Source organism: Natator depressus, chromosome 3, assembly GCF_965152275.1.
Source record: "Natator depressus isolate rNatDep1 chromosome 3, rNatDep2.hap1, whole genome shotgun sequence".
Lineage (NCBI taxonomy): Eukaryota > Metazoa > Chordata > Testudines > Cheloniidae > Natator > Natator depressus.
Window position 1 is genome coordinate 69,545,095 of NC_134236.1, and position 25,331 is coordinate 69,570,425.

Below are 25,331 nucleotides of genomic sequence, written 5' to 3' on the forward strand. Positions count from 1 at the left end.
TCTCCGGGCTCATCAGGCAGTCTGGAGCTCTGGGCGCCGTGGCTCCATAGTCAGGGCCTGCAGTCTGCGGCTTCCCCCTTCAGCAGCTGCTTCCTTTTATATTCTGCATCCAGGCTGAACATGCCCAGCAGAGTCGGAGGGGCAGGGCTTCCTCAGCCTACAAAGCACAGTTAACCCTTTGGGGGCTGGTACAGGGTAAGTGCACCCCATCACAGAACTCTTCAGTGAATAAGTCTGTTTGTGATCTTTAGGGCTGGTCTACATACCATTTTTATACTAACACACACACAATGCCAATATAAGCATTTTATACCAGTCTAGATGCATCCACACTAGGGAGCTGTACTGCTTTAACTACATCAGTTTCTAAACCAATATGTACTTATATCAGTTCCAAAATCTGTATGTAGACAATTATGTGTAAATCCAAGTTTAAAAAAAAAACTGCATGTCTTAAACCACTAAGAGTCTCTATGTAAAATATATAGAAAAACCTTGAAGTGTGCCTCTCCTCTAAGAATGAATTATGTAAAATAGCATCTTCTTAATTCAACAGATTTGCTCCCTGTGTATATTCAGAATTATATCTGCTAAACAATGACAAAAAATAACTTTTTATTGCTTTTACTCCTGTTAGAATGCAGTCAACACAACCAGGAGAAAGTAATGAGTACCATTCTTCAGATGCATCAACTCAGTTGTTTACTGGATACCTATCAGTTACACTTATACAAACCTACTGAGAGCAAGCTAGTTTCACAAGCACTGAGAGCTTAGTTTAGCCTGCATAATCTTTATTATGGATGACACATGAGAAAAATAACCTAGCTTGACTCTTGGATCCCAGGTTTAGTATTCAGGACTGGCAGTTAGAAGAACATTTACCTGTAATATTTTTACCTTTGAAAGCATAAAATTATATTAATGTTTAAACATAATGGTATTCAGAAAAGGATGCACTTTGTCTCATGTATCTAATCTGACTGTTATATTTAAAGTAAAATTAAGAGTCTTTCATGAACCAATTTTGGGTATTTTTGATTTTGATAAAATCAAAGTTCTGAAAACACTCATTTTGAGGCTGTATATGCCAAAAAAGTGTAACACAATCAAATTTCCATTAACAGTCCCCAGTATATTACTGAAGCAACTCAACTTCTGAAGTTGGAACCTTAACAATGTAATACTAAAATGAATACTAAAGCACAGAATCTTTATAAATCCAACATGATCACAAGGAGATCAACCTCTCTTGATTATCAAATGCCACACAAGATGTGGTCAAGCCAAGCAGCGCTTGCCCAAGAAATACTCACTTGCATCAGAAGGAGTTAGGTAAAATGTCTGCCCCGTAAAACGTTTGTCCCGTATGTGTATACGTAGCGATGGGGCAGGGCCTCCCGCCAAGACTGACAGTAATGAACCAATTTTCACCCTCTGGTGGACAAAGCCAGGCAAGCCACACCCACCCTGCCAGAAAGGCAGCCCCTGCAGCTCAGTTGTGGAAGAGCCGGAGAAGGAAGCAAACGTCTCTCGCCCGCTGCTGAGCCCTGCGTCTGAGATGGAGGTCTGTAATGCTGAGAACTCAGAGGAGGGGCTGGGACTGCTGACTGACCAGTACCTGGAGGAGCTACTGGGACTGCTACTGGCCGTGTACCCCAGGGAGATGGAGGAATCCAAGGAGACAGAGGTACACTCCAAAGGGGTAGTAGGAAATATCCCAGGGACACCAAACAATAGTCCAGTTGTGTTGCCAGAATTCAGATCAGCATGTTTCAGTGGGATCCCTGTTGACCCAGTGGTGGAACCATTTGCCACTGTTAGGGCTCTGGGCTGGGACCCAGTGGAGTCGGGTGGTCCCTGGGGTGACTATCTACCCACCTTAGGCCAAGAGGCCTGCATTTAGCCAGAATGGCCAGGGATGCAAAACACATCCTCTGAAGCGTCCCTAGCCTCTGATTGCCAGAACCTTGGAATGGGCGACAGAAAATGAATCACTTGATGATTACCTGTTCTATTCATTCCCTCTGAAAGCACCTGGCATTGGCCACTGTCAAAAGACAGGATACAGGGCTAGATGGACCATTGGTCTGACCCAGTATGGCCGTTCTTATGTTTGTCCACTATCTGCCTGAGCCAGGAGGCCAGGCGAAAGACAGCTTACTGCTTTGCCCTGCCCAGAGGGCCAGAGCCTCATTAAACTGCTTGTTGCTCTGCCCTGACCAGAGAGCTATAACCTCTGAGCCCTGGTCTACACTAGGAGTTGAGGTCGAATTTAGCAGCGTTAAATAGATTTAACCCTGCACCCGTCCACAAGACGAAGCCCTTTTTTTCGACTTAAAGGGCTCTTAAAATCGATTTCTTTACTCCACCCCCGACAAGGAGATTAGCGCTGAAATCGGCCTTGCCAGGTCGAATTTGGGATAGTGTGGACACAATTCGACAGTACTGGCCTCCGGGAGCTATCCCAGAGTGCTCCATTGTGACCGCTCTGGACAGCACTCTCAACTCAGATGCACTAGACAGGAAAAGGCCCACAAACTTTTGAATCTCATTTCCTGTTTGGCCAGCGTGGCAAGCTACAGGTGAGTACAGAGCTCATCAGCAGAGGTGACCATGATGGAGTCCCAAAATTGCAAAAGAGCTCCAACATGGACCGAACGGGAGGTACGGGATCTGATCGCTGTATGCGGAGAGGAATCCATGCTATCAGAACTCCGTTCCAGTTTTCGAAATGCCAAAACATTTGTCAAAATCTCCCAGGGCATGAAGGACAGAGGCTATAACAGGGACCCGAAGCAGTGCCGCGTGAAACTTAAGGAGCTGAGGCAAGCCTACCAGAAAGGCGAACGGCCACACCGAGTCAGAGTCCCAAACATGACACTTCTATGATGAGCTGCATGCCATTTTAGGGGGTTCAGCCACCACTACCCTAACCGTGTGCTTTGACTCCGTCAATGGAAGGGGAGGCAACATAAAAGCAGGTTTTGGGGACGAGGAAGATGATGATGATGATGATGAGGTTGTAGATAGCTCACAGCAAGCAAGCGGAGAAACCGGTTTTCCCGACAGCCAGGAACTGTTTCTCACCCTGGACCTGGAGCCAGTACCCCCCGAACCCACCCAAGGCTGCCTCCCAGACCCGCCAGGCAGAGAAGGGACCTCTGGTGAGTGGTACCTTTTTAAATAGTATACATGGTTTAAAAGCAAGCATGTTTAATGATTAATTTGCCCTGGCATTCGCGGCCAGTACAGCTACTGGAAAAGTCTGTTAACGTGTCTGGGGATGGAGCGGAAATCCTCCAGGGACATCTCCATAAAGCTCTCCTGGATGTACTCCCAAAGCCTTTGCAAAAGGTTTCTGGGGAGGGCAGCCTTATTCCGTCCACCATGGTAGGACACTTTACCATGCCACATCAGTAGCACGCAGTCGGGAATCATTGCAGAACAAAGCATGGCAGCGTATGTTTGCTGGCATTCAAACAACATCCGTTCTTTATCTCTCTGCATTATCCTCAGGAGAGTGATATCATTCATGGTCACCTGGTTGAAATAGGGTGCTCTTCTTAAAAGGACATTCAGAGGTGCCTGTTCCTGCTGGGCTGTTTGCCTGGGGCTGAATAGAAATGTTCCCCACTGTTAGCCACGTGGTGGGGGGAGGCAAAATGCGACCTTGTAATGAAAGCACATGTGCTCTGTATGTAATGTTAACAGCAAGGTTTACCGTGAAAGAGTGTACCCATTGTTCTAGAAAATGTGTCTTTTTAAAATACCGCTGTCCCTTTTTTTTTCCTCCACCAGCTGCATGTGTTTCAAGGATCACAGGATCTTCTCCTTCCCAGAGGCTAGCGAAGATTAGCAGGCGAAAAAAACGTACTCACAATGAAATGTTCTCTGACCTCATGCTGTCCTCCCACACTGACAGAGCACAGATGAATGTGTGGAGGCAGACAATGTCAAAGTGCAGGAAAGCACGAAATGAACGCGAGGAGAGGTGGCGGGCTGAAGAGAGTAAGTGGCAGGCTGAAGATGATAGGTGGTGGCAGCGTGATGAGAGGAGGCAGGATTCAATGCTGAGGCTGCTGGAGGATCAAACTAATATGCTCCAGCGTATGGCTGAGCTGCAGGAAAGGCAGCTGGAGCACAGACCGCCGCTACAGCCCCTGTGTAACCAACCGCCCTCCTCCCCAAGTTCCATAGCCTCCTCACCCAGATGCCCAAGAATGCGGTGGGGGGGGCCCCCCCTCCAGCCACCCAGCCACTCCACCCCAGAAGATTGCCCAAGCAAAAGAAGGTTGGCATTCAATAAGTTTTAAAGTGTTAAACTTTTAAAGTGCTGTGTGGCCTTGTCCCTCCCTCCTCCACCACCCCACCCAGTGCTTCCCTCCTCCACCACCCCTCCCGGGTTACCTTGGCAGTTATCCCCCTATGTGTGTGATGAATTAATAAAGAATCCATGAATGTGAAGCAACAATGACTTTATTGCCTCTGCAAGCGGTGATCGAAGGGGGGAGGGGGTGCGTTTCATCAAGGATAAACAAAACAGAACTTTCACACCGTAGCCTGACCAGTCATGAAACTGGTTTTCAAAGCTTCTCTGATGCGCACCGCGCCCTCCTGTGCTCTTCTAACCGCCCTGGTGTCTGGCTGCACGTAACCAGCAGCCAGGCAATTTGCCTCAACCTCCCACCCCCCCCAAATGTCTCCCCCTTACTCTCACAGATATTGTGGAGCGCACAGCAAGCAGTAATAACAGTGGGAATATTGGTTTCGCTGAGGTCTAACCAAGTCAGTATACTGCGCCAGCATGCTTTTAAACGTCCAAATGCACATTCTATCACCATTCTGCACTTGCTCAGCCTGTAGTTGAACAGCTCCTGACTACTGTCCAGGCTGCCTGTGTATGGCTTCCTGGGCCATGGCATTAAGGGGTAGGCTGGGTCCCCAAGGGTAACTATAGGCATTTCAACATCCCCAATGGTTATTTTCTGGTCTCGGCATAAAGTCCCTTCCTGCAGCTTTTGAAACAGACCAGAGTTCCTGAAGATGCGAGCGTCATGTACCTTTCCCGGCCATCCCACGCTGATGTTGGTGAAACGTCCCTTGTGATCCACCAGTGCTTGTAGCACTATTGAAAAGTACCCCTTGCGGTTTATGTACTCGCCGGCTTGGTGCTCCGGTGCCAAGATAGGGATATGGGTTCCGTCTATGGCCCCACCACAGTTAGGGAATCCCATTGCAGCAAAGCCATGCACTATGACCTGCACATTTCCCAGGGTCACTAACCTTGATATCAGCAGATCTTTGATTGCGTTGGCTACTTGCATCACAGCAGCCCCCACAGTAGATTTGCCCACTCCAAATTGATTCCCGACTGACCGGTAGCTGTCTGGCGTTGCAAGCTTCCACGGGGCTATCGCCACTCGCTCCTCAACTGTGAGGGCTGCTCTCATCTTGGTATTCTGGCGCTTCAGGGCAGGGGAAAGCAAGTCACAAAGTTCCATGAAAGTGCCCTTACGCATGCAAAAGTTTTGCCTCCACTAGGAATTGTCCCAGACCTGCAACACTTTGCGGTCCCACCAGTCTGTGCTTGTTTCCCGGGCCCAGAATCAGCATTCCATGGCATGAACCTGCCCCACTAGCACCATGATGCCCACATTGCCAGGGCCCGTGCTTTGAGAGAGGTCTGTGTCCATGTCCTCATCACTCTCATCACCGCGCTGACATCGCCTACTCGCCCGGTTTCGCTTTGCCAGGTTCTGGTGCTGCATATACTGCTGGATAATGCATGTGGTATTTAATGTGCTCCTAATTGCCAAAGTAATCGGAGCAGGCTCCATGCTTGCCGTGGTATGGCATCTGCACAGAAAAAAGGTGCAGAACGATTGTCTGCCGTTGCTCTGACAGAGGGAGGGGCAACTGACGACACTGCTTACAAGGTTGGCTTACAGGGAATTTAAATCAACAAAGCGGGTGGCTTTACATCAAGGAGAAACAAAAACAACTGTCACACAGAATGGCCCCATCAAGGACTGAACTCAAAACCCTGGGTTTAGCAGGCCAATGCTCAACCCACTGAGCTATCCCTCCCCCCCGGTATTCCAGGCAGGACTGAATCTCCATTAAAACTTTTCAAGGTGGCCCTGACAGACCTCACCGAAAAGATTGTCAGCCGTTGATTTCATGGAGGGAGGGGGGAGCAAATGAATACAAAACAAATCTGGTCTATTTCTTGTTTTGATCCACTCCATCTATCTTTTACATCTTTGGCTGGCAGCAAACGGTGCAGTAGGACTGCTAGCCTTCCTCATCTCCTGGCTGCTCGGCAGAAGACGGTACAATAGGACTGCCTTCAGGACTAAAGAGAATGACCTGGTCGAGTCACTCCTATTTCAGCCCCTGCGCCCATGTCTGCCCAAGCGCTCCTGACCAACCTTACCGAGGCAGCCAAGAGCACCTAGGACATGATGATAATGGTTATCAGGCCTATTGCACCGTCTGCTGCCACAAGGCAATGAGCTGCTGCTGTGTAGCAATGCAGTACCGTGTCTGCCAGCACCCAGGAGACGTACGGTGACAGTGAGCTGAGCGGGCTCCATGCTTGCCGTGGTTTGGCATCTGCACAGCTAACCCAGGAAAAAAGGCACGAAACGATTGTCTGCCATTGCTTTCACAGGAGGAGGGAGGGCCTGACGACACGTACTCAGAACCACCCGCAACAATGTTTTTTGCCCCATTAGGCATTGGGATCTCAACCCAGAATTCCAATGGGTGGCAGAGACTGTGGGAACTGTGGGATAGCTACCCACAGTGCAACGCTCCGGAAGTCGATGCTAGCCTCGGTACTGTGGAAGCACTCCACCGAGTTAATGCACTTAGAGCATTTTGTGTGGGGACACACACAATCGACTATATAAAAACGATTTCTAAAAAACCAATTTCTATAAATTCTACCTAATTTCATAGTGTAGATGTACCCTGAGACTGCTAACTCCCCATTGAGCCTTGCCTTTATAGATACACAGTAATGACAGGTGTGGCCTCCCCCCAAGACTGACGGGAAGGGACAGCCACAGACCCCTACATTATACAACTGTTTAGCTGCCATATTTGTCTGCATAAAGCAACCAACTCTATCTAAACTGGTGCATAAAGTAACATGAGATATTGATTTTGAGAAAGACAAAAGCTTGTTTATACGTTCATCTCCACCAAGCAATCCTTACAGTGGCACAAACATTGCACTGAGGAAACCCACTTGCTTAGATCCTTCTTGGAATCAGGGAAAGTAGTAAGGCTTGATAATGGAAGACAAGATAGTGGAGAAGCAAAAATGGAGCAAAAAAGGGTAAAAAAAAGAGACATACCAATAAGCTCTGAAGGATTCTTATCACTAAAATGCTCACATAAGCGGATAAATGCTTCTGTGTTCTCAAGTGTAGGGCACTCACCATGCCTGGTAAACATGGAAAAACAAAGCTTAGAATAAAAACAACAGAAAGGGGAATGAATTCAGTACAGACTTTTAACTTAAAGATCAAATATTCATTTGGGTACAATCAACTTACCCTTTACACTGAAGTTTTATGTATTTGATCCCTTCTTTTTCTATATCATTCCTATCATAGAATCTAGTGGTGTTCGTCAAGTCCACCAATAAACCCATTTTAACCTAAAAGAATAAAAGCAGAGTAATTATGTTATATTTAATTGCTCCAAATATTAACAGCTCACCAATATGAACTGGCTAATAGCCAAAATAAATTGACAGTGTATTAAAGTTAATAATGCCTTTTTTTTTTTTTTAATACTGTGCTTGTTCATATGATCTAAGTAATATTTGGTTCCAGTACCACAATTTTTCCTCCTTCAAAGCTTCAGTGTTTCATTTTTCAACTAACTACCAATGCCAAACTTCCCAAACCCCAAAACAATCTGCTCAAAGTGAAGAAAAAATATTTGGTGAGGAAAGAGTATGCAATCTGTATTAAAATAAAGAAAGAGTTGTTAAATGGATTCAGATATTTTTAAACTATTATGAACTCAAGCTGTAATTAAATCAACACCGTTTTAGCACCCTGCAGCCTGAGCCCTGCAAGTCTGAGTCAGCTGACACAGGCTAGCCAAGTGTATTTAATTGCACAGTAGACATACCCCTAGACTTTTAACGCCAGTAGAGACCATCGTAGTCATCTAGCCTGACTTCCTGCACATTGCAGGCCACAAAACCTCACCAACCACTCCTGTAGAGGTCCGGTAACCTCTGAGTTACTTAAGTCCTAAAATCTTGATTTAAAGACTTCAAGTTAGAGAGAATCCACCATTTACTCTAGTTCAAACCAGCAAACGACCCATGCTGCAGAGGAAGACAAAAAAAACCCGGGGTCTCTGCTAATCTGACCTGGTGGAAAATTCCTTTCCAACCTCGAATATGGTGATCAGTTAGACCCTGAGCATGTGGGCAAGACCCACAAGCCAGACACCTGGGAAAGAATTGTCTGTAGTAACTCAGAGCCCTCCTCATCTAGTGTCTCTGGCAGTTGGAGATATTTGCTAATAGCAGTCATGGATGGGTCATATGACATTGTAGGTGACCTCATCATACCATTCCCTCAATAAATTTATCACGCTAAGTCTTGAAACAAATTAGATTTTCTACCTCAGCTACTCCCCTTGGAAGGCTGTTCCAGAATTCCACCTTCATCTAATCACAAGCTTAAACTTGTTGATGGCCTGTTTATATCCATTTGTTCTTGTGTGAACACTGGTCCTTAACTTAAATAACTCCTCTCCCTCCCTGGTGTTTATCCATCTCATGTATTGTCATAGAAATGTAGGGCTGCAAAGTCATTCTAGTTCACCCCACACACAGAGGCACATTAAAGTAGACCGTCCTGACAGATGTTTGTCTAACCCAGCAGTTCTCAAACTGTGGGTTGGGACCCCAAAGTGGGTCATGACCCCATTTTAATGGGGTCACCAGACTGGCTTAGACTTGCTGGGGCCTGAGGCCCAAGCCTGAGCCCCACTGCCTGGGGCCTAAGCTGAAGCCCGAGGGCTTCAGCCCTGGGCAGCAGGGCTCAGGTTACAGGCCTCCTGCCTGGGGCTGAAGCCCTTGGGCTTCGACTTTGGCCCCACCCACCCAGTCCTATGGGGCTCGGGCTTTGAGCCCCTCCACCCGGTGTGGCTGAGCTCGGGAAGGCTCAGGCTTCATTCCCTCCTCTTGGAGTCATGTAATAATTTTTTTTGTTGGAAAGGGGTCACGGTGCAATGAAGTTTGAGAACCCCTGGAGTAAATTGTTTTGAAAAATCTCCAGATGTGGATTCCACAACCACCCTAGGTAAACTGTTCCAATGAGTATATAGTTAGAGGTTTTTTTCCCTAATACCTAACCCAAATCTCGTTGTTGCAAACTAACCAGTTACTTCTTGGGCTACTTTCAGTGGAAATGGAGAACAATTGATCACCATCCTCTTTAAAACAACCTTTACCATATTTTAAAACTTATCAGGTCCCCTTCTCAGCCTGCTCTTCTCCAGACTAAACATGCCCAATGGTTAGGACTTTCCCACATGGGTCATGTTTTCTAAACCTCTTACTTTTGTTGATCTCATCTGGACTCTCTCCAGTTTGTCCACAATGTTAAACTGTGACATTCAAAACTGGACACAATACTCCAGCTAAGCCCTCACCATTTCTGAAAAGAACGGGACAGTTACCTCCCGCATCTTACATATGACACTTTTGTTAATATATCCCAGAATGACATTAGCCTTTCTTGCAACAGCACTGACAATATTCCTCAACAGAAGATCCAGGTGCTTTTTCATGGCTTTGAAACTCTCCAGTTCATCAACTGGGCCAAACTGTCAAAGAAAATTATGCATTTACCATGTATGGCTTTCTCAGATTCATTGCATTCTACAAAAACAAAAGGATTACAAGGTGTGCCCATACTACAAAAAAATCAGTTTATCAACTACTGACGTGCTTTAAAATCAAAATCAGTAGACCTAATCTTATTCCATAGTTAGAAATGTTAAAAAGAAATACTTTCAAATATATACCAGTAGCTCACTTAAAAAAATACACTGTTTTAATGTTTAATCATAATACACTTGTAAGAGGATGGTGATAGTATGTCACTGTGATATTAGTAAAACACTTATGTATTCAGAAACATATAGGAGTTCTGATTAATAAAAATATCTACATAAAAAGGTAACAGGCTTCTATTTACATTTAACCACAATAGGCCATCAATTATTTAACTTTGTATATAGCAAAGCTATATATCAAAAGCACTAGCTTTTCTGGAATGTCTGGAAGCAATCTTCAGCTGTGATTGGAGTATTACTCCTGGGGAAAATTCTGCACCAAACAAATTAAAAATTCTGCAAAATTCTGAATATTTTTTGGTCAAAATAACACTATGTAATCACGCCTGTTTCAATTATTTTGGTAATTTATTTTAAAATACTGGTCAGCAACTATGTCTAGAACAATACAGACAACAAAAATTCCCTCAGGAATAGAGAGTTAAAGAAACCCCGCCAACAATCCAGCTCTTGTTTCTCTGCCCCCTCCTCCCCAGAACCCGGCCAGGGAGCCAGACACCCACACCCTCTTCTCCCAGAGCTCAGCCACAGGGCGCCCCCCAGCTCAGACACTCACACCTCCTCCAACCCAAGAGCCCAACTGCAGGACAACCCCTAGCCCAGACACCCACACCCCCTTCTGGGCCTTGACTATACTAAGAAACAGGTTATTTAAAAGAACGTTAGCTAACACGTTTTAATTAAATTCGCTTTAAAAATGCATTAGGCTCCTGACGCAGAGTTTAAGCACTTTTGAACATATTAGCTCATCATGCTCACCATATTAGCTCAACATATTAGCCAATCCAAGGACTGCAGAGATGACCTTTAAAAATGTGAAACAAATGTAAACTTCATGTCATCTACCCGAGTCCATATGCAACCTAAAAAATACCTCTGAGAAGTGTGAATTGTACTAAGTTAGCACATCTGAAGCGTGATGACAAATTAAGTGCCAACATTAACTACCTCAGTGGTCATCATTTTAGTAGGAACATAAATGAGGAGGTTACTTACCTGTAAGTAGAGGTTTTTGAGATGTGTGGTCCCTATTTATATTCCAGATATGGTTGCACATGTGCCAGAGCCGGAAGATTTTCATAGCAGTGTCCACTGACCCACACATGCGTCGTGAGTCAGCTCGTGTCTCAGACAAAGTTATATAAGGTCGTGCAAGTCGATGCCTCTTCACCTCACCCACTTACTGCTGAGCATACCAGTCCGCAGCAGAGAACACGGAGGGTAGGTTTTGGAATACAAATAGGGACCACACATCTTGAAGAACCTCCAGTTTCAGGTAAGTAAGCTCCTCTGCAAGTGATGGTGCCTATATGTATTCCAAACATGGGTGAATATCGAGCACTTGTCAGAGGAGATGGGCACGAGGATGCAAGAGGCATCACAGCCTGTAACACAGCATGGCCTACTGCAGCATCCTCCGCCATCCCTTGGGCAATGGCATAATGGGTTGTGAAAGTATGTACTGAACACCACGTCACTACCCAGCAGATGGCCTTTCAGGAGACGTCCGCTAAGGAAGTGGATGGGGCTGCCTGTACCTACATCAAGTGTGCTGTAATTCCATTGGGCGGTGGGTGTTGAACAGCATATAACATTCTCGGATGCAGTCGGAAACCCATTTTGAGATTCGTTGGGAGGAGAGGGCTTGGCATTTGGAGCAGTCAGCAATGGGAACGAATAGTCTGGTAGAGGCACGAAATGAGTGAGTTCTGTGCAGGTAGAATGCCAGCATGCGGCAGATATCAAGGGAGTGAAGAGTCCTGTCCACAGGGGTGGCATGTGGCTTAGGATGGAAGACCGGGAAGTGAATAGGTTGGTTAAGGTGGAACTTTGACACCTCCTTCAGGAGGAACTTGGAATGCAGTCGTAAGGAAACCTTATCCTCATGAAATACAGTGTAAGGAGGGGTCAGCCATCGTGGCTGCCAGTTCATTGACCCTCCTTGCCAAGGTGATAGCCATGAGGAAGGTTACCTTCATGAAGCGATATGAGGGGGAACATGTTGCCAGGAGCAAAGGGGGGGGTCTGGTGAAGATGGGGAGGACAAGGTTGAGGTCCCACAGTTCCGGTGGAAAGCTATTGAGAAGGCCTTTCATGAAGCGAACAGCAGCGGGGTGAGTAAACACCAAGTGGCCATCCATGAGGGGAAGGAACGCACTAATCACCGCCAGATGGGCTTGGACAGAGCTGAGGGCAAAGCCTGACATTTTGAGTTCCAAGAGGTAATTCTGGAAGTCAGAAATGGATACTGTATCCAGTGGGTGGTGATGGCATTGAGCCCAGAATATGAAACATTTCCATTTTGCTGCATTGCAGGCGTGTGTGGAGGCCCTCTTCCTTTGGGTAAGGACGCATTGCACTGGTATAGAACATGCTTTGCCTTCACACGAATTCCATCAAAAAATCAGGCCGTGAGGAGAAAAAGGCCTGGATTGGGATAGTGGACCCTGCCACAGTCCTGGGTGAGGAAGTCCAGGAGTGTGCAGAGGTGGAGTGGTGTGCAGATGGAGAGTCTGAGTAGGTACGCAAACAAAAACTGGTAGGGCCAGAATGGTGCTATGAGAATGACGGTAGCCTGATCTCCGCAGATCTTGCGATAGACTTGTGGAATGAGGGGAATGGGAGGGAAGGAATAGTGGAGGTTGCCCCTCAAGGGTAGGAGAAGAGCATTACCATGGGAGTCACGGCACACAGCACCTCTGGAACAGTAGAGGGAAAACGTACAGTTGGTGTTCGTGGCAAAAAGGTCCCAGCGAGGGGTGCCCCAGGTACGGAGGACGGAGCAGAGAGTGGGATCATGTCACTCCCACTTGTGGTTGAGGTATAGGGTCCTGCTGAGCACATCGGCCAAGGAGTTGTGTGCTCCTGGGAGGTACGCTGCTTGGAGTGCAAGGTGGTTGCAAATGCACCAGTTCCATAGGTGGACGGACTTGGAACAGAAGGACGGGGACCAACTTGTTTGTTGATGTAGGTCACTGCTGCAATATTGTCTGAGAGGAGATGAACATGTCGCAAGCGAAGTAGAGGCTGCTACACATGGCAGGCTAAGTGAACCACCTGCAGCTCCAGGACATTGATGTGCATTCTGACCTCTAGCAGCATCCAAATGCCTTGAGTGCTGTGATGGTTTAGGTGAGCACCCCAACCGGCAAGGGAGGCGTCTGTGGTCATGATGACAGTCGTGACCAGGACAGCAAAGGGAGTGCCAATCAGCACCTTGGAAGAGTCAGTCCACCAGGTGAGGGAGGCTAGAACCGACTGTGGGATGAGCACTTTGGCTTCCAAGTGATCGTTGTGGGGGTCTGAAGACCATCAGGAACCACAGGTGGAGGCATTGCATATGTAAGCAGGCATGCGGTGTTACAGAAGTGCAGACTGCCATATGCCCAATGAGACAGAGGCAACAGTGAGCCATGATGCAAGGGCTGTAATTAGAGCTGTCAAGGCTGCGAATTGGTCTGCAGGGAAGAAGGCTCCTGCTGCCACAGAATCAAGACACATCCCTAAGAAGGTGATTCTCTGTGTCAGTATGAGCACCAGTTTCTCCTACTTGATTCACAGACGCCAAGAGCTATGAGGAGAGAGTGGAGAGCACGGATGGTAGAAGTAAGCTTGTCACGTGACGGCACAACTAAAAGCCAGTCGTCCAGGTAGGGTTACACTAAGTAACTTAGACGACGCATCTGTGTGGCCATGACTACAAAGACTTTTGTGAAGACCTGTGGGGTCGTCGCGATGCCAAAGGGGAGAATTCTGAATGGATAGTGGTTGCTGCCCACGCAGAAGTGGAGAAATTTGCAATGAGCCAGGTGAATGACAATGTGAAAGTATGAGTCTTTCACGTTGAGAGCTGCAAACCAGGCCCTCTTGGGGAAGAAGGGAATAATAAATGCTAGCATCACGATACAGAACTTGGATTTTCTGATGAAGGTGTCGAGGAGGCGGACATCCAGGATAAGGTGGTGCCCTCCACCCTTTTTCAGGATAAGAAAGTAGGGGGAGTAAAATTCTCTGCCCAGGAAAGGGCAGGGAACCAGCTCTATGTCATCCTTCACTAGAAAGGTGTCTGCCTCTTCTTGTTGTAGGCGGTATTGACTGGAAGGATCCCCTGTAGGCGTCCAAGTGGTGCCCCTGCGTGGAGGGAAAAGCAAGGAATTCGATAGAGTAACCAAGGTGCATGATCTCCAGTACTCAGTCAGTGGTGATCTTGCCCAAGTCGGAGGCGAAGAGGGCAAGACGGGCCTCAAAGATGACCAGAGGAATGGGGTTGGTGATGGGGAGCATTTGCAGCACTTGACTTGCAAGTCAAAAGTGAGCCTTCAGCTGTTGGCGAGTGTGACATTTGGTACCTCAAAGTAGCACTCTGGAATCCCCATATTCACCACTGTCATACGATTGATATTTTTTGTACACATGCCTTGTGAGGTACCATTTTAAAAGTCTTGATCTGTTGAATTGCATGTACTATCATTGTATGTGAAGTTATGAAATATTCTTATGTGTGTTACTGAAATATATTGTGAGGTTGGAAAACGCCCACAGCCAGCCTTTCAGTTGCAAAGGAGCAGCTATCACTGGCCAGATGGGTGTTGATGGCCCATCAAGAAGAATCTACTCTCCCAGAGGCTCCTTAGTGAGGGCACATATGCAATGGAAACTGCCTGACCAATGGGGACTGCCTGGTGCCCATGTCAGGGCAAGGAACTTTCTAGCAGCTGGAAGAAAGTCTGAAAGAGGGACAGTGACATCATCACTTGGTCTCGCTCTCTCTCTCTCTCACACACACACACACACACACGAGAAAAAAAATCTGGAAAATCATCAGGAAGACAGATTTTGAACTGGGGAGATTGGTTCCCAGATTGGAAGGGAACCCAGCCTGTGTATTAGGAACTGTGAGCTGCCTGTAACATCTATTAGGGTGAGAGACTGTGATTCAAATCTTGCTTAGTCTGTTAAAGTTAGAACTTAGACTGTGTTTCTATTTTTATTTCTTAGGTGACCAATTTTGATCTCTAAGCCTGCTACTTAGAATCATTTAAAATTTATCTTTCTGTAGTTAATAAATCTGTTTTAGAGGTTATCTAAAATAGTGTGTTTTGGTTGAAGTGCCCGGGAAATCTCAGCTCAGGTTACCAAGGTCTGTTGCACATCCACTATCCTTTTGTTGGAGCGGCAAACTAATTAATGAGCTTGCACTGTCCAAGGGAGTCTTGAGCAGTGTAAGACATATTTCTGGGGTGCAAGGCTGGGGTCAGGGTTTCCTCCCCACTCTGAACTCTAGGGTACAGATGTGGGGACCAGCATGAAAGACCCGCTAAGCTTTATTTTTACCAGCTTAGGTTAAAAACTTCCCCAAGGTACAAACTTTGCCTTGTCCTTGAACAGTATGCTGCCACCACCAAGTGATTTAGACAAAGAACAGGGAAAGGACCACTTGGAGTCCTATTCCCCCAAAATATTCCCCCAAGCCTTACACCCCCTTTCCTGGGGAAGGCTTGATGATAATATCCTCACCAATTGGTATAGGTGAACACAGATCCAAACCCTTGGATCTTAAGAACAATGAAAAATCAATCAGGTTCTTAAAAGAAGAATTTTAATAAAAGAAAAGGTAAAAGAATCACCTCTGTAAAATCAGGATTGTAAATACTTTACAGGGTAATCAGATTCAAAACACAGAGAATCCCTCTAGGCAAAAGCTTAAGTTACAAAGAGACACAAAAACAGGAACACACATTCCCTCCAGCACAGCGAATTTACAAGCCAAAACAAAGAAAACCCAACGCATTTTCTAGCTAGATTACTTACTAACTTTAGAGGAGTTGAAGGGCTTGCATCCTTGATCTGTTCCCAGCAAAGGTATCACACAGAGAGACCAAAGCCTTTTTCCCCCACTCCAGATCTGAAAGTATCTTGTCCCCTCATTGGTCATTTTGGGTCAGGTGCCAGCTTCTTAACCCTTTACAGGTGAAAGGATTTTGCCTCTGGCCAGGAGGGATTTTATAGCACTGTATACAGAAAGGTGGTTACCCTTCCCTTTATATTTATGACAGGGTGATTGGCTGGTGCCTCTCTCTGTGTGATTCACAAGTGGCTCAGGGAGCATTCATGCATTTTAGCTGGGTGTGGGGCTCCACATGCTGATGTCTGAGTGATCATAGTGTCTGGGAGGGGGTTTTCTGCTTGTCACTGACATAGCTTTGTGAGAGACAACCCAGGCTGAAGAGTTAAGGGAACACAGTCATCCCACAGTTCCAGGTTGTACACCAGGGATCCCATCACAGTGCGTCAGAGTGGAGGAGGTGGCTGCAGCTGGGGCCGCAGGCACTATGAACAGTGCTGCCTCCATGGGGGTTCTTTCTGCCAGTGATAGTACAGAGGATAGGGTATGTACTGCTGGGGACGGAAGGGCTCCTGCTGCTGTTTGTGACAGGACACTGGGGTGTAGATCCCAAGGGACTGAAGTGTCACCCTTGAGTCCTTCAGGGAGTGGAGTGACTCTTCCATCTTGGCTAAGAAGAGCTTGTCCTCACCGAAGGGGAGGTCCTATAGGGTGGTCTGTATCACCCACAGAAAGCCAAAGGACTGCAGCCAAGAGTCACGTTGCATGACTATGCCCATGGCAAGGGAACAGGATGACATATCCACGATATCAACAGCTACTTCAAGGCCAACCTTGGCCACCAGGCTGCCTTCCTCTATGAGGGCGCGAAAGTGCTGTCTCTTGTCCTGCAGCACATCGTCCAGGAATTCTGCTAGCTTGGCATAGTTGTTGAAATCATACTTTGCCAGCAGAGTCTGGTAGTTCACAATGCAAAATTGCAATGCTACTGAGAAGCAGACCTTCCTGCCCAAAAGATCTAGGGCTGCCCAGTCTGGAGGAGTCAATTTCTGCGGACAGGCGGGTTCTGTTGCCACATGCACCACAATGGAACTGGAGGGTGGGTAGGAAAAGAAGAAATATGCCCCCTTAGCTGGGACAACGTACCTGCATTCTGCCCGTTTTGGCATGGGGCACAGGAAGCTGCTGTATGCCAGACAGCTCTCGCAGGTTGCAGGATAGCAGGATGTTGATGGGGCAGCAATGCACATGATGACCCCTGGGGTTGGAGGATGTTCAGCAGTTAGTGGTGCTGGTCCTGCACCTCCTCCAGGGATATGCCCAGGTCCATGGCCATCCTGTGCACTAGGTCCTGATACTGTTTATGGTCATCAGGAGGCGAGAGGGCAAGGGGGTATAAGAGCATCATCCGGAGAAGATGAAGCAGCCACAGAGACTGGCGGAACTGGCAGTACCAGCTCTGCCTCTGTTTCTTCCTCAGAGCCCAGTGGTTCCGGTTCAAGGTCCAGGGCAGAAGGGAATGATGCTTGAGAAAGTGGATAGAGCCATTGATACGAGTCCCAGGGCGGCCAGGGCTTGGGGATACGGCAGGTGCTGGGTCATATGCTAGCAGGTGAGATGTCCGGACATGGGAGTCCGAGCTTCTCCTCCAAGTGGAGGAAAATGTCTGTTCTGGCTCAGAGAGTCGAATGAAGCCTCCAGGAGCCGTTGGTACAGGCAGTCCATGACGCACTACCTGGAAGTACCCCTCCTGGAGCAGGAGCGGTTCATCCACAAAATTGGGTAACTCGTGCGTGGCAAGCAGTGGAGAAGGGGGATAGAGCAGTTCAAGATGTGCCGATGGGAGAAGGGGCTCACAGCATCGTGGGGTCCAGGGAATTTCTGTGAGAATCTCTGTGAGAACCAAGGAACATAGTGGTGTCCGCGGCGCCAAGTGAACCAATGGGCATGGAGACACTGTCAACAAGCACCCCGGAAAGCATTCCAGGTGGGCAGCCACTACAGTGGTCTGTGGTACTACCAGGTCCTCCTCCTTCTTCATCTTACCCTTGGAGCAAGGAAGCTTAGGCAGTGGTGGGAGAGGGTCCACACGCAACTTCTTGCCCAGCCTGGCTTGGGGAGGGAATGCTGCACTTGAAGGCAGTCCACTTCAGGGACTTGCTCCAATGCCCATGAGTGTTTTCGGCTCGCATTCTTGGGCTTGTCCTGGACCATCAGTACCACTGTATCCGGGGCATGGGACATGCTTGCAGAGCACTCACTAGCAGTGAAGAGCGCTGCACCGAAGGCTCTGACAGTCCCAGGTTAGACTGTGAATGTGGCCAGAGAGCTGCCTCCATAAGAAGCTTGCAGAGGCGAAGTTGCAACGCTTCCCAGGTCCGCACTGAGCAGCAAGATCTTAAAGTAAGTCTCCCCAAGACAGTAAATACAACATTGGTGCTCATTGCTCACTGAGAATGAGCGCGGGCACAAAGTCCAGTTTTGGAACTCCGGAACGCAGGCCATAGTCCCTAGGGAGCCCAACCAGGGTGAGGAATACTAACTAATACTTCAGAAAACTATTTACAGCTAACTATAGAAGAAAAAAAACAAAGAAAAACTATGTACAAACAGACAAAAATGCTCCCGTAGTTGAACAATGATGGGTCCTGCTTTGAGCAGGGGGTTGGACTAGATGACCTCCTAAGGTCCCTTCCAACCCTGGTATTCTACGACTATTTATTACATTTTCTTCAGTATGCATATGTATTTTTTATAAAATGTTAACTTACCTTCAGACTCTTTAAATAGTTGGACAGCATACTGGGATGGAAGCGATTCTCTTCAGCAACCTGTTCATCGTATCTTGGTCCTAACATTGTTTTCAAAGGCAAAAACTTCCCTATAGAACAAAATAAAATTTTACAGTATGTATATATACACATATACACACACCTGATTTTAAACTGCAGAACAGTTTCATAGAGACTCAGCAATAACCTAAAGGATTTAATTAAAACCAAGCTATGGAAAATTTGGCCTGTCTGCCCCTATGTCATGATGGAGGGATGGCCTGGTCTAATCTGAGTGACACTACAACACACTGCATTAAGTCACAATACCTGGAGTGAAAAGACAGGCTCAGCCCCACAGGACAGGAGCCACCAGTGTGGGGAAAGTGCAGAGATAGCTCACTCTCCAACCTCCCCTTCCCCACTGGGGTCTCTATTCTGCATGGGGCCAGGAGAACCTGAATCTGGCATCCCATCTAGGACCTTCCTGGGATCAACTGGTGGGTTGGGACCCACTGTTTGGGAAACACTGGATTAGAGGAACTAAAAAAAAAAAACAAACACCTGTCAGATTATTCAATTTTAAGATGCTTGAATAGCTCTTAGTTAGATGTAAACTCCTGAACTATGGCACATGAAACAAATTACCAAAGTCTAGGGCTGTCAAGCAATTTAAAAACTTAAGCACACAATTAAGCGCATTGTTAAACAATAATAGAATACTATTATTTAAATATTTTTGGATGTTTTCTACATTTTCAAATGTATTGATTTCAATTACAACACAGAATACAAAGTGTTCAGTGCTCACTTTATATTTATTTTTATTACAAACACTTGCACTGTAAAAAAAACAAAAAAAACTTTCAGTTTACCTCATACAAGTACTGTAGTGCAATCTCTATCATGAAAGTTGAACTTACAAATGTAGAATTATGTACAAAAGAACTGTACTCAAAAATAAAACAATGTAAAATTGTCCACTCAGTCCTATTTCTTGTTCAGCTAATAGCTCAGACAAACTAGTTTGTTTACAATTACGGGCAATTATGCTGCCTGCTTCTTGTTTACAATGTCACCTGAAAGTGAGAACAGGTGTTCATGTGACACTGTTCTGGCCAGCATCACAAGATATTTACGTGCCAGATGCACTAAAGATTCATGTGTCCCTTCATGCTTCAACCACCATTCCAAAGGACATGCCCATGCGGACGACAGATTCTGCTCGATAATATCTTGCGACGCCGGCCACAAAAGTGCCATGTGACACCAAAAAAAATTTGAAGAACAGCTAGCCAAAGACTAAAAAAGTAATAGCAAAAAAAAAATTTAAAGTGCATCAGAAGCAGGAAGCCTGCTAAACAACCAGTGAGGCCACTGGACGATCAAGATGCAAAAGGAGCACTCAAGAACGATAAGGCCAGTGCAGAGAAATGAAATGAATTCTTTGCATAGGTCTTCACGGTTGAGGATGTGAAGTGATTCCCAAATCTGAGCCATTCTTTTTAGATGACAAATCTGAGGAACTGTCCCAGATTGAGGTGTCAGAGGAGATTTTGGAACAAATTGATAACTAAACAGTAATAACTCACCAGGACCAGATGGTATTCACCCAAGAGTTCTGAAGAAACTCAAATGTGAAATTGCAGGACTACTAACTGTAGTCTTTAAGCCATCATTTAAATCAGCTTCTATACCAAATGACTGGAGGATACTTAATGTGATGCCAATTTTTAAAAAGGGCTCCAGAGGTGATCCCGGCAATTACAGGCCGGTAAGCCTGACTTCAGTACCGGGCAAACTGATTGAAACTACAGTAAAGAACAAACTTGTCAGACACATAGATGAACATAATTTGTTGGAGAAGAGTCAACATGGTTTTTGTAAAGGGAAATCATGCCTCACCAATCTACTAGAATTCTTTGAGGGGGTCAACAAGCATGTGGACAAGGGGGATCCAGTGGATACAGTGTATTTAGATTTTCAGAAAGCCTTCGACAAGGTCCCTCACCAAAGGCTCTTAAGCAAAGTAAGCAATCATGGGATAAGAGGGAAGGTCCTCTCATGGACTGGTAACTGGTTAAAAGATAGGAAACAAAGGGTAGGGATACATGGTCAGTTTTCAGAAGGGAGAGAGGTAAATAGTGGTGTCCCCCAGGGTCTGTACTGGGCTCAGTCCTATTCATATTCATAAATGATCTGAAAAAAGGGGTAAACAGTGAGGTGGCAAAATTTGCAGATGATACAAAACTACTCAAGATAGTTAAGTCCCAGGCAGACTACGATGAGCTACAAAAGGATCTCTCAAAACTGGGCGACCGGGCAACAAAAAGGCAGATGAAATTCAATGCTGTGTGACAAAGTTCCTCCTCTATCTTGGTGGGTTTTGCGCTTATTGGCGGATTTGCTCACCTTGGAGCTTCACGGCAGCCCTCAGTTTGGCCGTTTTCGTGAACCCACAGTCCAGGACAACTCCTCCTGTGTCTGATCAGGAGTTGGGAGGTTTGGGGGGGAACCCGGGCCCGCCCTCTATTCTCGGTTCCAGCCAAGGGCCCTGTGGAAGGCAGCTGTCTAGAGTGCCTCCGGGAACAGCTGTGCGACAGCTACAACTCCCTGGGCTACTTCCCCATGGCCTCTTCCCAATACCTTCTTTATCCTCACTATAGGACCTTCCTCCTGGTGTCTGATCATGCTTGTACTCCTCAGTCCTCCAACAGTGTGCGTTCTCACTCTCAGCTCCTAGTGCCTCTTGCTCCCAGCTCCTTACACGCGCACCACAAACTGAAGTGAACTCTTTTTTAAACCCAGGTGCCCTGATTAGCCTGCCTTAATTGATTCTAGCAGCTTCTTGATTGGCTACAGGTGTTCTAATCAGCCTGTTTGTCTTAATTGTCTCCAGAAGGTTCCAGATTGTTCTGGAACCTTCGCTGTTACCTTACTCAGGGAAAAGGGACCTAATTAACCTGGGGCTAATATATCTGACTTCTATTACTCTCCTGTCGCCATCTGGCCGGACCCTTTCACAGCTGATAAATCCAAAGTAATGCACACTGGAAAACATAATCCCAACTATACGTATAAAATGATGGGATCTAAATTAGCTGTTACCACTCAAGAAAGAGATCTTGGAGTCATTGTGGATAGTTCTCTGAAAACATCCACTCAATGTGCAGCGGCAGTCAAAAAAGCAAACAGAATGCTGGGAATCATTAAGAAAGGGATAGATAATAGGACAGAAAAAATCATGTTGCCTCTATATAAATCCAAGGTGTACCCACATCTTGCATACTGCGTGCAGATGTGGTAGCCCCATCTCAAAAAAGACATATTGGAATTGGAAAAGGTTCAGAAAAGGGCAACAAAAATTATTAGGGATATGGAACGACTTCCATATGAGGAGAGATTAATAAGACTGGCACTTTCCAGCTTGGAAAAGATATGACTAAGGGGGGATATGATCGAGGTCTATAAAATCATGACTGGTGTGGAGAAAGTAAATAAGGAAGTGTTATTTACTCCTTCTCATAACACAAGAACTAGGGGCCACCAAATGAAATTAATAGGCAGCAAGTTTAAAACAAACAAAAGGAAGTATTTTTTCATACAACACAGTCAATCTGTGGAACTCCTTACCAGAAGAGGTTGTGAAGGCCAAGACCATAACAGGGTTCAAAAAAGAACCAGATAAATTCATGGAGGATAGGTCCATCAGTGGCTACTAGTCAGGATGGGCAGGGATGGTGTCCCTAGCCTCTGTTTACCAGAATCTGGGAATAGGCGACAGGGGATGGATCACTTGATGATTACCTGTTCTGTTCACTCCTCTGGGGCATCTGGCATTGGCCACTGTCGGAAGACAGGATATTGGGCTACATGGAGCTTTGGTTTGACCCAATATGGCCATTGTTATGTTCTTATAACAATCCAAAGCAGTGCGGAGCAACATATGTTCACTTTCGTCATCTGAGTCAGATGCCAACTGCAGAAGACTGGTTTTCTTTTTTGGTGGTTCTGGTTCTGTGGTTTCTGCATCAGAGTGTTGCTCTTTTAAGACTTCTGAAAGCATGCTCCACACCTCAGCCCTCTCAGATTTTGGAAGGCACTTCAGATGCTTAAACTTTGGGTCAAGTTCTGTAGCTACCTCTAGAAATCTCACAGTGGTACCTTCTTTGCATTTTGTCAAATTTGCAGTGAAAGTGTTCTTAAAACAATCATCCGAGACTGCTATAGCATGAAATATATGGCAGAATGGGGGTAAAACAGAGCAGGAGACATACAATTCTCCCCCACAGAGTTCAGTCACAAATTTAATTACAGTGGAGTTGCAACTTACGCGGGGGTTAGGTTCTAAAGTCAGAGCGTAAGACGAAAATCGCGTATAGTCAAAATTACCCTTAAAAATCCCTTAAATTGCCCATGAAGTACAGCATACTGTACATGGTTTTGTGTATACAACCCTGTACAGTAATATGTATAAATGCATAATGTATACAGTAATTTACAGTATATAAGAGTATATATGCAAAATATAATTTTACAGTACTGTATTTTTAATTACAGGCGGTAATTACAGGGGATCATCAGGGCTTGATGTCGATCCAGGAGACGGAGGGGACGGAGAGCCTGGGTGACGGAGAGCGAGTCGTAGACTAAGTGGTTGGCTCTGGTTCAGCTTGAGAAGTTGATTGCGTAAGCTCATCTGCTGCTGGTTGTTTTTCCTTGAAAAATATGGTGATCGGCAACTGTCGCTGTTGTCTCTTGAGCTGCTCAAACATTTCTTGATATGGTCTCAAATCGTCCGTAATACTACGTGTGATTTTGAGGCTTTGTTCCATAGAGAGATCGTATTCAGAAATTAAATCATTCAAGTGTTTCGCTGCTCGGAACACTTCAGCAAATTTATGAAGATTCCAATTTGCTGGCTCTTCCTGTTCGTTGTCATCATCTTGGTCTTCTGTAGACGATTTTATCAGTTCCTCTAACTCTTCGTTAGTCAATGTTTCTCTATGGCTCTCAATTAATTCTTCAATTTCTTCCTCAAGGATCTCGACGAAGCCATCACCACCCACTTGCCTGGCCACCTGAACAATACATTTCACATCTTTGTCAATGGTCCGGAAACCCTTAAAATGATTCACACGTTCTTTCCATAGGTTTCGCCAACATGCATTGACTGTTTCAGGCTTGATTGCATCCATTGCCTGTTTAATATAAGCGATGCAATCAGCAATGTTGAAGGACTTCCAACACTCCATCACATTAAGATTGGGATCAGCATCCATAGCGCTACGTATCCATGAGAATGTAAGCCTCGTGTACTTGGCCTTGAAACAGCGAATCACGCCTTGGTCGAGAGGTTGGAGGATGGAGGTGGTATTGGGGAGGACAAAGACAACTTCACCGTCGTTATGCGCAAACTGGAGTGCCGCAGGGTGGCCAGGAGCATTGTCTATGATCAGCAACACTTTAAAGTCAAGTCCTTTCTCTTCGAGGTACCGCTTGACCTCCGGAATGAAACCCTTGTGGAACCAATCAAGAAATAATGCTGCCATCACCCAAGCCTTTTTATTTGATTGCCAGAACACAGGCAGGAATTTTTTGTTCTTGCCTTTTAGGGCACGGGGATTTGCAGCCCTGTAGAGCAAGCCCGGCTTTATTAAATGCCCGGACGCATTGCCACAAAACAACACTGTCACACGGTCTTTAGCTGCTTTGAAGCCAGGGGCTTGTCTTTCTGATTTCAAAGTGTAAGTTCAGTTTGGCATTTTTTTTTTTTTTTCAGAAGAGCACAGTCTCGTCAGCATTAAAAACTTGTTCCGGAAGATAGCCCTTTTCTTCTATGATTTTCTTTAATTGTTCGGGGTAGGCTTTTGCTGCCTCTTCATTGGCAGAAGCAGCTTCACCAGTAGACTGCACGTTTTTGAGGCTGAAGCGGTTCCTAAAACTGTTAAGCCAACCGTAGCTGGCTTTGAATTCCATCTCATCAGAAGGCTGTCCCTCTTCAGAGGGAGGTTTGAACAGCGCATAGAGGTTAAGAGCTTTTTCTTGCAACGTATTGCCATCGATAGGCACACGTTTACGGTTCATGTCTTCCAGCCATAAGTTTAAGGCCTTTTCAGTCTTCACTAAAGTCTTATCACGCACCTGGCTCGTCACCTTAGCAGTTATTGGAGCACTTGATGCCACAGCTTGACGAATTTCTCTCTCTCGAATCTTGATGGCACAGATGCTAGATTAGTTGCAGCCATATTTATGCGCCACATTGGAGACCGACATACCGTCTCTCAGTTAGTCCAACACAGCCAGTTTTTCCTCCAGCGTTGGAGCAGATCGCTGTTTCTTCAGTTGAGCACCAGATGAAGTAGTTGGCTTGCATTTAGGGGCCATGTTATACGAAAAATACGTACAGTATCTTTAAACACTAGAATCACACTCAGCGCGCCGAGATGCTCATACTATGATAGGCACGTGGGAACTGAGACCGACTGAGGGAACAGCAGATTCACATCTCCCATCTCATGCTCACTCCAGGGCATACGCTCATTAAGTGGAATGGTGGGCGGAATCGCCCACACTATTATCAGGTATCCTGTTCT

General features: G+C 46.1%; 1 protein-coding gene across 2 annotated transcripts in view; it reads right to left on the minus strand.

Annotated features, from left to right (window-relative positions):
- Positions 1-25,331, minus strand: part of RNGTT (RNA guanylyltransferase and 5'-phosphatase) — a 457,144-nt gene that overhangs the window by 421,939 nt on the left and 9,874 nt on the right. For both annotated transcript variants that reach the window (XM_074948099.1, XM_074948098.1), the window contains exons 2-4: positions 18,736-18,845; positions 7,569-7,672; positions 7,368-7,456 (exon numbers count right to left, since the gene is read on the minus strand). In XM_074948099.1, coding sequence (XP_074804200.1) covers positions 7,368-7,456; positions 7,569-7,672; positions 18,736-18,845 — 303 coding nt within the window. The remainder of the gene's footprint in view (positions 1-7,367; positions 7,457-7,568; positions 7,673-18,735; positions 18,846-25,331) is intronic.